We start from the raw sequence: 13,462 nt of genomic DNA on the forward strand, positions 1-13,462 counted from the left end.
CTTGTATGGCAACCTAGTTATGTAAAGCATACAGTACCATTCAACTGAAGGCTGGTGCACTGTAACAACTGTGTCAGGGCAGAGATTATATAAGGCTATTGAAAGCATATGTCCTAATGTTGGAGCAGAACAGAGTCAGTGGTTTTGGCAGATCTTTTTTTTTTTTTTTTTTTTAAGCATCGCCCTGACATTTAGCAGGACAGAAGTGTCTTTACGTAACAGGAAGTTACGTTTGCTGAAGATAGATTTTTGCCCCCCCCCCAGTGTTCTCCTCAGGTCACATCTCAAGTGCAGGTTTACAGAAGTGTATTAGTCATGTGCAGACAGATGCAAAGGTTTGTGTTATATCTTAGCATTACGTAAACCATTGCAGAATAGTGTTGCAGTAACAAGGTGGTTCTCCGGATTACCATACTGATAGAAATGTCTCTTCAGCCAAGTTTCCCCTCTGGCCTCGGAGTGTATGACTTCTCTGTTTGAAAGTTGTGCTCCTTGTTTTGGGGCTGCAGTGAAAAGAGGTGTTTGCAGAGCTGTGTAACATGTCTCCTGCTGTGTCCTGCCCTGCTCTCACTTCTCCCATATTGTTTCACCCACAGGACTGTTCCAGCTCTGAGGAGTATACCGTGGCTTCTGCACTGCTGCCCCTGTCGACGGCCTTTTACAGGGTAAGGAAATGAATTGGAAATAAGGATATATGTGCGTTCATGTCAATGCTTCTGTTTCTCATTTTCACCATTATGCATCCAAGCAATACAGTCCACGATGACCAGCGTTAAAATCAGCCTGCATTGTTGTCTCTCCATTGTGACATTAGAAAGTGTCGCATTTATTTTGCAAGTGTACTCTTCTTCAACAATTTGTTTACTTCTACTACCTGGTCCGCTTGTAGATACAGCAGTGAGAACACAAACAAACTCTAGGCAATTATGCAACTTTGAAACAAAATTAGTCCCTGATTCGGACCAAAGCAAGTGAACTCTCAGTCTAAAAACCACCCTGAGTGAGAGCGCCAGGTGTTGACAAGAGGCTGAAGTGCTGCAACACTCCCTGAAGCCGGGAAGCCAGCCATGGAGCTCTGTGGCTGCTCCACCAGCTTCCCAGCAAGCCAAAACTATCACTGAGGTGCTGATCTGCCACAGTTTTGGCGTCTGGTCTATTTTCTTTTCTGTATTATTTTAGTAATAGCCTAGTATCCTTGCTAGATGAACAGACACATGTCCACACATACACACACAAGCAGGCAGGCAGACAGAGACAGAAGATCAGCTCTATGTGTGATTAGAAAAGAGCAGGGGAGCAAAATTGCCTTCTAGTCTATTCCCTTGCCCCTGCCGCTTGTTCAAAAATGAAATTTTTGTTATGACAGACAAAAATAAGTTTTGAAAAAAAAAAAAAAGGCACCAGTGGGTACCATTACCAGTACCGGTTCAAATGTGAATGGTACCCAACTGTATTCTCCAGTCAAACAAATCCTGCATTCCATCCTTTAAATACCTGAATTCTGAAAAAAAAATGACGATTCATGTTGTTTTGCTCGCAGCCAGTCATCACAAATGTTCTTTGATTTCATGCAGCGCGTCATTGACCCAGTACTGCAGCAGCTATAACCCGCCTGTGGTGAAGTCGAGCATGGCTTATTTTACAGACTTGGCAGTTCAGCATGCTGAGATGCCACCAAAACATTTGAAACTATGTCTGTACTACACGCCTGTGGCATCTGGTGGCATCTTATGCGACTGAATGCTTCCATTCACATCATGGGAATTAAGATCAGTATGAAAAAAAAGGTATCACATGAGGTACTCTATTGGTATCGGTATCACTTGAAGGATATTGGATATTTCAATGACACTCAGCCCTATCTATAAAGGAGGCTGTAGACAGACAATAGCCAGAGAAAGGAGCTTTATCAATCTGTCCTGATCCCTGAGCATGCACATGCACAGAACAGCATGTTAAAACCTCCATAGCAAAGTGTAGTGGACAGGGGATGGCCTTTGGTTTCCAAACCACATTATCAACACAGGGTAGCTGCATCATTCACCACAACTATGTACCCACAGCTTGCTCGTTGCTATGGGGACAGACACAACTGTCCGCATTGACTTCTTGTTGGGTACCAGTGCCATACCCTGATGGACTGGATTGGGACCTGGCCCGCTCTCTACCACCACATGACTCATCCAGTTCACATGCCTAGGCCTGATGTAACTCTCTTAGATAAACCTTGTGTTGTTTTTCTTGTTTCTCTTCGGGGCCACCAGTATTGAAAATTCATCCATTATGTCAGTGTTTCTTAGCATAGTGCACACTTGCTTAACCATGCAACATGAATATACCACAACAAAGCAATTTCTGTTTCATAACAATATCCCGTCATTGTTGGTTGTGATTTATAACACAATGGAGTGACTTCCAGCCATTTTAGTTTGAAGATTATTAATGATTTCTTGTCTGGTACTGACAGTAATTGGGGTGAAGAATATTCTGAGAATGCAACACATTTCGCCTTGTTATTTACAGATGATTTGAACTGGTGACAAACTCGAGCTTTGCCTCACCCAAAGGGTGAAAAGTGAAGTGAGGTCAGGCGGGAGTCTGCCAAAATGATTCTGTAATCTCTGGTTTAGTGGTGCAAGGATCATGCAGCGAAAATATGAGAAAAACAAAGCTTGGTGATGGAACATCCCAGCAGCTGCTTTCATTGTGAGGATCTAGAGTCTGACATGATCTTAATTTAAATATTACAAAATGCAGCCTTACATGTTGGGTAACATGGATGGGATGCCTACATTTTGCAAAGAACAATATGTACCAGGAAACTTATATAAGGACTGCTCGCATGGGCTCTCAACCGTTCCAATGCATTACAGTAGCTGTGTGTCCTACAAAGAGTAAATGATCAACCTGTCCTTCAGTCCGCCCAGACAAGACCACGGAAGTCTTTGGAAAGAATGTGCGAGTAATTAGTAACATGAACTGTTTTATCTATGAGTATTTTTGTTTTACCTCAGTAGAACACAACAACGATATTATCACAGTATCTATAGCAAATTTGAAAAAAAGTAATGCTATCAGTCAAATAAATCTCTAACTTTTCATTACTGTGTGTTACATGTCTTGTAATGCCTGAGCGCCAGTGAAAGCCGTGGCTGGAGGCAATATGTTTACATCCTTATTCCATCCATATGTCTACCATAATATGTGACCATAATATCTCAAGAATGCCTTGTGCAACTTTCTTCAAATTTGGCACAAACAAACATCCACTTTGAGTCAAGAATGAACTGATAAGAATTTGGTGGTCGAAGGTCAAACACCAGGTCACAGTGACCTCACAAAACATGTTTTTGGGCATATCTCAAGAATTCATACTCTTATTATGACAAAAAAATTCCACAAATGTGTGATAGCATAAAATGATGAAGTGATGGCAGTTTATATCCAAAAGGTCAAAGGTCAGCTTCACTGCGGCATCATAATGTTCTGCAAAACATTTTTCTGTTTCTTTACTCCACATCTCAGGAACAGAAGGGGAGATATCAGGTCAGGTACTGATAAGTTGACACTAAACTTTAGTGCCCACCTTGAAACTCTGCTGATTGTATAGCTCATCTGTGCCACAGGGGGAAAGATGTGGGTGAAACATCCATATTTTCACAGACACGGATGCAAAGTGTACCTGCAACTTGATGGGTACGCACAGGTATATAACCATTAGGCAGTAATTCTAGTTTGGCAAATAAATTACAGTCAAAGTAGAGAGGCGGAGAGGGAGTCTGCAACTTAAGCTGTACAGAATCATACAAAAAGATTGATTACACTTGAAGGCATGCACGGATTGTGAAATTCTGGGCCAATACTGTTACAGATGGAAAAAAAATAAAAAAATAAAAAATATCATCTTACTTGCCGGCTGATGGCAGTCAACGAGGCGAATATTGACTGATACAGATTTTTGGTTGATGAATCAGTTCATCTGTAGTGTGTCTTGTTAACATGATATCAGTATTACATTTTTAAATGCTTATAATCAATACCTGTATATCACAACACCCCTATTTAACTGTTGTTAACCTTGTTGTGTATGTGCATGTAGCACTTACTGTACAGTAGTCTGTAGTGGGCCATGTTTTTATGAGATTTATATGTATAAAATCTCCTGATACTGCCCTGCTTCAGAGGTGGTTTGATGGTCCTGCAGTGCCACTGTTCCATTGTTTTAAGGAAGACTCAGCTTCTTGTAAATACCACTAGGAAACTAGTTTTTACAAGTCAGCAAATTTGTGCTGAGAATCAAATCATTGACTCACCCAAAACTGTGTTTCCTGCGCTGACCCATTTAACTGCATGTTGACGTTAATCTTGAACAAGTCCCATAAGCGGGAGCAGAGGTTTGTCCTTTGATTTCCTGCACATGTCCTGCAAGGCTTTTCAGTTTAAACTCATTTGAAGATAAAATAATTTTGCTTTTCTTGGTATGAGTCAGGTTATTAATGTTAAACCATCCACACATTTTAAGCAACAGTGCATATTTTTCATGCACAGTGCAAGTATTCATAAGAAATACATGTTTTTGTTTTTTGTATTTATTTTTTTATTTTTTTACTGCTGCTGCTTGCCAAACATCCAGGCACTGTTAATTCAAGGTCAGGAGTCACACATTGGTCAATTCCCTGTTTGGTGTTCTTGGCCAGACTTTGGCAAGCTCACACAGTGGTCATGCTTACAGTGGTAATGTCCCCATGGCCCTAATGTCTCCAGGTCGGAGGACGTGGGAAGCTCCCCCTGTACTGCAACCGTCTGCTCCCAGAATCATGTGGATGGAGACAGACGGTGTTTAGTTTCATATCTGGCCATAGGCTGACACTGAACGGTTTATGCAATTGACCCACATTCTATGTTTAGTTGTTTTACTTTGGCATTTCTTTGGTTTCCTCTCAGCGTCTAGGATGTTTTGCTCAAACTAAACCACTTATGGAACAGTATTTGGTGGATGTTTGTTAATATTTCAGATAGAAGGAAGGTGGAACTGATTTGCAAAATATCTTTTTACCCTAACTTATTCACGGTTGGTGTCATTTGCCCCGTGTAGGTAAAGTTTATCTAAATACCACACAACCTTTGTACAATGGCTCTTTGTTAGAGGTCAGGTTTTACATTTTGCTGTGATTCTGTAATCTGCATGGACATTTCCTCTGGCATTCATTATCTAGCGTGGGGGTGGGTTTATCAGGAGATGAACAGGTGTCATTGATGTCTGGGTCTGTTGTTATTCTGCACTTTGCGGTCCCACATGGTTTTTCTTCTTCAATTTGAATGTGTCACCAGAGTTAGTGCCTCTGGAAAACACAGATTGGACACAGCAGCAAGTGAAAAACCCAAACACAATTCTGGATGGCTTCCACAGCAAGAACACTTGACTGTTAGCATTCTTTCAGCCATAGTTTATCCATGGGGGATTTGGCAGCTCGCTCTGTCAAACCTCTGTCCACCATGTCCTCACAGAAAATGACGTACTGCGTGACCCTTGTATGTCTCAAAAACGTCCAGCTTTCGACTTGCCGTATCTGTGTTTACTCTGTTTTGGAACATTTATGTTACTTGTACGCCGTGTTTTTACACAGATACGGCCTATGGATGCCATGATGGCTTTGTTTATTAGTCTGACTTTCAACATGCTTTTCTCTGTTTGTTTTACATGACTGAAGACTGTAAATACATTGTTTGAATAGATAGTTTTTTCATGGTTTCAGGATGCGAGTAGTTTTCCTCACAATACACTGACTCGTGTAGAATTGCAAAAATGAGGAGATGGATTGTGTACAGGTCAGGCATGCGTTCCCACAGAGGACTCAGAAATAATGACTGTTTTTGTATCTACAATTCAGGAATGCTCTGAATTCTTCCAAAACACTTTAAATAATGTCGCTGCCCCAAGGCTGGTGACATATCAGATAAAGCAGTCTTCACTCAGTGTCTACATGCAAGTGTACACTCCCTTCAGTGAAAACATACACCATTTTGCGGTCTCCGAGAGACACAGTTGACTCATGAGATGCCTTGTGGCTGTCCAGCTGATGTTTGGAGGCCACAGTCAATCATAGCATGAACCTTGGGATCATGTCCCAGAGTTCAAAACAAGATCCCAAATCCTGATAGCCTCATTCTTTTGACCTGTACACAGCATTTTCTCCTTTCTATCTCCCCTTGTGGTTTCTATGCTTGTTTTTCACACTTTCTCTCTCAACCCTGCATCCCTCCACTTCACTAGTCACACAGCCAGATGGGGCTGATAGTGTTATACTCCCTCCTTACCCCTTCATCTCCACTTCCTACTCTCTTTTCCTCCTCTGTTTCCTCTCCTTTCTCCTCTGTTTTCCTGTCCTCCTCCTTGCCCATCTGTCTTGTGGATGTCTCTTTTAGCTCTGTGTATTATCATATTTGGATGAGCTGACCCTGGTCAAAATGACCTGCACATATCTGACAAGTCAAACAAGCACAGCAAGGCTAAGTATAGACAGCAATGGCAGATCACACACACTACCACTACCACTCCCCACTACACAAACACACACCCACACAACATCTGCTGCAAGACACATAACACACTCCTGTGCCAGAGGGATATTACTATACTACACAAAGGGCTTCACTTGTTATCTTATTGTCCAGGTCCATTTAGGCTTGAATGGTATCCTGGCACTGCGTGTACCAGGGTACTCAGAAATCATGAAGATAGCAGTTTCAATACTGTCAACAATACAGATCCTCCTCTTTCTTTTAAACTGATACAGAGAGGCTGTATTGACTGTACTAGGATGTATTGTAGTACACAGCCGGTGCCACTAGAGGTCAGTCTCTGCTGGCAGAAGAGGCAGCTGAGCTGAGAAAGATGGCAACTGTAAGTGATAAGGATAATGTTTAAACGATTAGTGAACAAACAGCCAGCATATTTATTTATTTAACTTATATTTATTTAATTTAACTCTGAATTAGGGGTTTATTTCCACCAAACCTGAGTTGATCATTTTTGGAACAGCAGTTAGAGTAATCAAGATGGTTTTGGTGAGTTTTATTTTGCTTTTGACGAGTTGGGCTCAAGTGTGCTTTACAGTGAGTTAACAAGACTGCTCTTTGCAGATGATGTGCTTCTGTTGGCTTCATTAATCCGTGATGTACAGCATGCACTTGGGCAGTTTGTAGCCAAGTGTGAAGCAGTCAGGACGAGAGTCCGTACCTTCAAATCTAAGGGCGCGGTTCTCTGCCAGAAAATGATGGATTACCCCCTCTGAGTTGGGATGGAGTTGCTGCCCAAAGTGAAGGAGTTCAGATATTTCTGGGTTGTGTTCACAAGTGAAGGTAAAATGGAGCGTGAGATGGACAGGCGGTTTATCGCAGTGTCAGCCGGGATGAGGGTGTTGCGCCAGACCAATATGGTGAAGAAGAAGCTGAGCCAGAAGGCAAAGTTGTGGATTTACCAGTCCATCTACATCCCAACCCTCACCTATGATCATGAGCTTTGGGTAGTGACTAAATGAGATCACAAATATGAGCGGCCAAAAGGAGTTCCCTCCGTAGGGTGGCTGGTCTCAGCCTTAAAGATAGGGTGCGGAGCTCAGACATCTTGGAGTAGAGTTGCTGCTCCTTCCTGTTGAAAGGGGCCAGTTGAGGTAATTTGGGCATCTATCAATCAATCAATCAATTTTATTTATAAAGCCCAATATCACAAATCACAATTTGCCTCACAGGGCTTTACAGCATACGACATCCCTCTGTCCTTATGACCCTCGCAGCGGATAATGAAAAACTCCCCAAAAAAAAAACCTTTAACGGGGGAAAAAAAAACGGTAGAAACCTCAGGAAGAGCAACTGAGGAGGGATCCCTCTTCCAGGATGGACAGACGTGCAATAGATGTCGTACAGAACAGATCAGCATAACAAATTAACAGTAATCCACATGACACAATGAGACACAGAGAGAGAGAGAGAGAGAGAGAGAGAGAGAGAGAGAGATGCAGGTAATGACAGTAGCTTACAACAACATTGTTGAAAGTAATAATATTGTAGTTATAGTTCTAATCAGGATGCCTTCGGGGTTCCCCCCATGAGAGGTTTTCCAGGCACATCCAACTGCTAAGAGACCCTGGAGTAGGACTGGGAAGGCCTGGGAATCCCCCAGGAGGAGCTAGAAAGCGTTGATAAGGAGAAGGACCTTTGCAGTACCTTGCTCAGCCTGCTGCCCCCACGACCACCCCGGATAAGTGGAAGTGAAAATGGATTAATGGATAACATGGCAGTAAGCTAATGTCAGTCCTAGTTCAATAAAAGAGAGAAACTTGAATTCAGAAGGTGTAAATTGTATTTATCTTTCTTTAGTAAGAAAGGGAAGTACATACATTTTTCCTTACACAAATACTGTCGTATACCATACTCTCCATTGAAATGTCATGGTTGAATGAAAAAACAGATATTGCCCAGGCTTAGCTGCATCCTTAAAATCTAACCTCTTTGCTGTCGGTGGGAAGAACTTGTATTCCACAGTCCAGTGCCAGGGTCGGTCACATTATTGCCTCTCTTCAAAGCATTTCTAGCCATAGCAGATTTGTCTTTTCTTGTAGTGTTTCCCTGGCCCAATTCCCATGCTCAGTCTAAGGCTGTATACTTGATTCCTCTGATAATAACAAAGTTAGTGTCATCGGGTCTGTTTCTGGAAAGAAAACAGTTCATCTAAACACACTCCCATTAATGTCATCCCAACGTTGCCACGTGATCTAGTGCAAGGCTACATTCTGTCAAACCACTAGCTGGGTCTCAGAGGCACTGAACTACAGGTTTAAAAACACCCTTAGTAACCCTTGTTATTCTCAAACAATAATATAGGTATTGATCTCAAAATTAAGTATGGATTAGGTTGTGTAATGGGTAATGGATTATGGGTAAAAGGCTTTTGTTTTTAGCCTGATAATCGAACTGAACTAAACTGAATTTGTCGTTGAGAAAATAATAAAGTCTGAGTCAAAAATTAAAAAAAGGGTACAACCCTTTGTGTAGGGGTGGGACAAAATATTGATACAGGAATATATTGCAGTGCTTCTTGTTTCCATGCTTGTTGCTTGTTATCAATGGCACTAAATATCTTACTATATAATGATGAAAATTCTTTCTCAGTGTGGGTGTGTCTGTTCTATGTTTTTCTCCTCACTGACTTGGTCAATCCATGTGAAATTTGGCAGTGGTGGTAGAGGGTCATGGGAGGATGCGAATGAAGCAATTTTACATCAGTTGGCCAAAGGGGGCCGCTATAGCAACCAATTGAAATTGCAAACTTTGAATGGGCATATGTCATACCCCATTTGTCGTAGAGACGTGAAACTTTGCACAGAGATGCCTCTCCTCATGAGGAACAAATTGTCTCAAGAACCCATAACTTTCAGTTATATAGATTTTCTGCCTTTTGAATTTTTTGAAAAACACTTAAAATCAATCTCTTCCTAGGAAGTTTGACCGACCTGCATGAAACTCGGTGAACATAATCTAGGGACCAATATCTAAAGTTCCCTCTTGGCAAAAGTTGGAAAACTTACTAAAACTGAGCTTCTATAAGGAAATGACTATTGTGGAGGACGTGGCTCATCACATAAAGGTGTATAATATCACAAGGGTTTCACCGATCACCACGCAACTTTGTAGGCATATGACCACACATAATCTGAGGGGACCCCTCCATTATTGACCCCATCAAACAAAATAGGGGTGCTACAGAGCTAATTTCTTATCTAGGCCTAACCGCCATATCGATTTTTACTAAACTTGGTAGATATGTAGAACAGGACGCCTCAAGGTGACTGGAGAAATTTAACTCTAATTGGCAACTGGGTGGCGCTATAACAACAGAAAAATGGCTAAAATGCGACCAACTGTGGACAAATGTTGGCTGTTGTGTTTTTTTCTAATTTTTGGTATGACTAAGTCATGGTATGGTATGCTGTACATAATCACAGAAACTGTGACTGTGTCATTCTGTCAGTCAGTCATTCTGTCTGTCCCACATTTTTCTACTCACTGACGTGGTCAGTCTATGTGAAACTGCACATGGGCATTGAGGATTGGCATAGGTAGAAGGTGACAAAGCTACCAGCGGGTATGGACTAGTTATATATATTTACTAAAGTATGCAGTTGCTCTAAACGGATTCGTCTGGCCTAGTGGTGGCGCTTATCAAATAAATGTGGGTAAAGTGAATAGAGGAGTTGCAGGCAGCAACTCACAGGGGGACAGTGTGGACATCTTTATCTTTAAGGTTGAAAGTCCGGACTCCTTTAGGCTTTTTCTACACATAGATCAAACATAATCGATGAAGACTAAAAAACTGTCTCATTAAAGTAAAGTACACAGGCAACACAATGAATGTGCATAGCAATCTGATTCGTAATTATCCTGATCTCACCATGGAGAAACTGGCGAATTATGTGTGTGTCTAAAAAAGCACTATGATAAGACTCTGTGTACTTTTTATGTACGTTGTTTTACCTTAAATTCTGTGATACTGACACCACAATGCAGTGAATAAATACATAATTTCTGTTTTTAGGGTATTTTTAGCACCACAGACATGATGTAGTGTAGATGATTGTCCTGCAGTGTATCAAGTATCGCCAAAATGCTGTATCGTGATACCATTGTTATTGTGGGCAACATATCTTGACAGTAATATATTGTGAGTGACTCTCTGATTGCTACCCCTCCTTTTGTGTTCCGTGTTTACACCTTAAAAGCTCCTGGACTATAGTCTCACATTGTTTTCCATAATCTTTTGTATCTCTTTCTTGTTGGCCTCTGTCGCCAAAGTGCTCGTTCATGGTGAAAATTGTTGAGTCTCTGTAAATTTAAGAGTATTGTATTGACCTGCTGTGTATGAGAAGTGTTCTGAGACAACTTTTGTTTTGATTTGGCGCCTTACAGTATAAATTAAAGTGACCTGAGTTCACTCTGTTGTTAGCCAGCAGGATATCCTCGGCTCTTTCTATAAACACCTTGAAAAATCTGCTTAACTCAGCGATGTAAGGTTTCCCGATTAAGTAGTTTCATTTTTTGTAATCTAATATTAGAAGAGCAGCAGGAACCGGCTTCAGCTGTTGTGTAATAGTGTGTTTTGATTTTTTAAATGTTTACCTGTATTTCTCCATTACGCACATTTTTGTGAGTCAGCTCCGTTGTACATGTGGAAAACAAAATGTATTTAAATCATCATTAAGGAGAGCTGAGTGCAGTTTTAACTCCCCTGTGTTAACTGTTGTGTGGGCATGAGCTCTCAGTTCACCGCCGGTCGTCCTAGCTCTCCTCTCTCTTGGCTTCTGGCCCGTCACACTGGGAATAGAGCTGTTTTTGTTCTGTCTGCTGTAATTACAGTAACCTCTCTGGTTCTCATCCTTCAAAGGCAAACTCAGAAGTGATAATGGGAACCGTTGTATTGTGTCATACCCAGGGGAGAGAAATCAGAAGCTTATCAAATAACAGGCCTGAGCTGTACACGTGGCCTTCAGACTCTGCAGCGATACGGACGGTTGGTGAATGTTGGTTTGTGGCCGGTCATTTCTTGGCACACTGTGCGTCTGTTGAGACCATGTTATATGTGGTGTGACATTGTTTATGCTCTGCGGTGTTTACCATATGTGTTACTCTGTACAGTATGGGCCAACATTAATGCCTTCAGCTGTAGCACTGTACGTTCCTTAAGTAGCTGTTTTTGTAAGCAGCAGGTGCTTTACTCTTCAGTCCGCACGAATGAAAAACAACAGCGCTGCCTCAAAATAGATCCAGACACAGAGGGAAAGAGGGGTGGTCCGTTAGGGTTGTTATCTGTTAAAAAGTTACGACTCACATTGAATGATTGATTTCACTTTAAATCCCATGACTAGAGGGCTGCGACTACCAGGATCCAGTGTGTAACACTGGACTAGACACAAATATTCACTAAGCAACTGGAAAACATAACAATACAAGACAGTAACACAACAATGAAATAACAAACAACAAGCTAACTAAAAAGAAAAGAATAAAAAGAGTGATCACTCTCCAAATAAAGATTGGAACAGTGATGGCGTAACTGAAAACATTGGTGTTCTATTTTAAGATGAGAAATCAGAACATTTTTAAAAAGGTCAAATGACGACAGAGAACAGATATTTTACCAGCTTCATTAGATACAAAGGTGACTGTATAAAGGATCTGATCAGATTGTCTTAGTGAATAACTTGAAGTATAAGGTTCAAAAATTGTTTTGCACAGTGAGGATAGTAAAAGTTAATGCATTTAAAAATAACTTAAAACCAGTGAAATGACGTACTACATCAGCCATCTGAGTGTATCTGCCATTGTGTAGTGGTGTGTAAAGAAAAAAAAAAAGAGTAACCTAATATAAATCTGCAGAGCCTGTTATATATAACATTCAGGGAACAAAGATCAGTTTCAGCATTCGTGTAAACAGTGTCAGTGTCGTCCATCATAGGCAGTACAAGTTGCGAAACACGTAAAACCTAGTCTGGAGTGATTCAGAACACCAAGACTAAAGACAAAATACTGTTTTCATGACACAATCAATGTGTGGTTTAAAGGTAAATTCAGAGTTGAACCACATACCTAGATATTTTTTCTACTTCCTGAAGAGATCAACCACCATTGCAAGTCAAATATTAGCATTTGGAGTCGAGGTTCTGTCTCACACCTTTGAGCAGTAGTTTGTTAGCTGACAGCCACATTTGTAGGATATTGTGATCAGATTGTTGGGTCCCTTCAGAGGCTTTTGATGTTTATAGAATGGTATCATCTGCATATAGTTGTGGACAGCAATTCAGAAAAGAGATTAGGAGGTTTTGTCATGACATTTTTATTTAGTTTATTTGCAGAGATCATAGATACTTCGCCGCATCTCATCCATTTGTGTCCGTATGCTTTACAAATTTTGCAAGTGTTGAAACTCCAGACGGGATGGGGAGTGGAGGGAAGGTTTAGACAATAGGTTCATTTGACTTCTGGACTGGGAGGTCATTAATGAAATGTTTTTGGGGTGTTAGTTTGTGTTCTCGTGAACACAAGATCTCAAGAGCACCTTCAGGGAATTTCTTCAAATTTGGCATCCACTTGGACTCAACAATGAACTGATTAGATTTTGGTGCTCAATCATATTTTTGGCCATAACTCAAGAATTCCTATTCTAATCATAACAAAATTTCACACAAATGTGTGACAGAATGAAGTGATGACAATTTATATCCAAAATGTCAAGGGTCTGCTTCACTGTGACATCATAATGTTCTACAAAATCACTTTTCTGGCCATTACTCAATGCCATTTTTCAGGAACAGAAGGGGAGACATTTGGTCAGATACTGAATTGGTGTCACTAATCTTGGGTATCCACCTTGAAACTGTGCTGATGTGTAGATCTTCCTTGCTGCCAT

At 41.0% G+C, this 13,462-nt stretch overlaps 1 protein-coding gene across 1 annotated transcript in view; it reads left to right on the top strand.

Moving 5' to 3' along the window:
• sbf2 (SET binding factor 2) overlaps positions 1-13,462 on the top strand; it is a 129,580-nt gene that overhangs the window by 77,151 nt on the left and 38,967 nt on the right. Inside the window, exon 17 of the mRNA XM_049596115.1 lies at positions 597-665. Coding sequence (XP_049452072.1) covers positions 597-665 — 69 coding nt within the window. The remainder of the gene's footprint in view (positions 1-596; positions 666-13,462) is intronic.

The sequence above is a fragment of the Epinephelus fuscoguttatus genome, linkage group LG2 (assembly GCF_011397635.1).
Source record: "Epinephelus fuscoguttatus linkage group LG2, E.fuscoguttatus.final_Chr_v1".
Classification (NCBI taxonomy): domain Eukaryota; kingdom Metazoa; phylum Chordata; class Actinopteri; order Perciformes; family Serranidae; genus Epinephelus; species Epinephelus fuscoguttatus.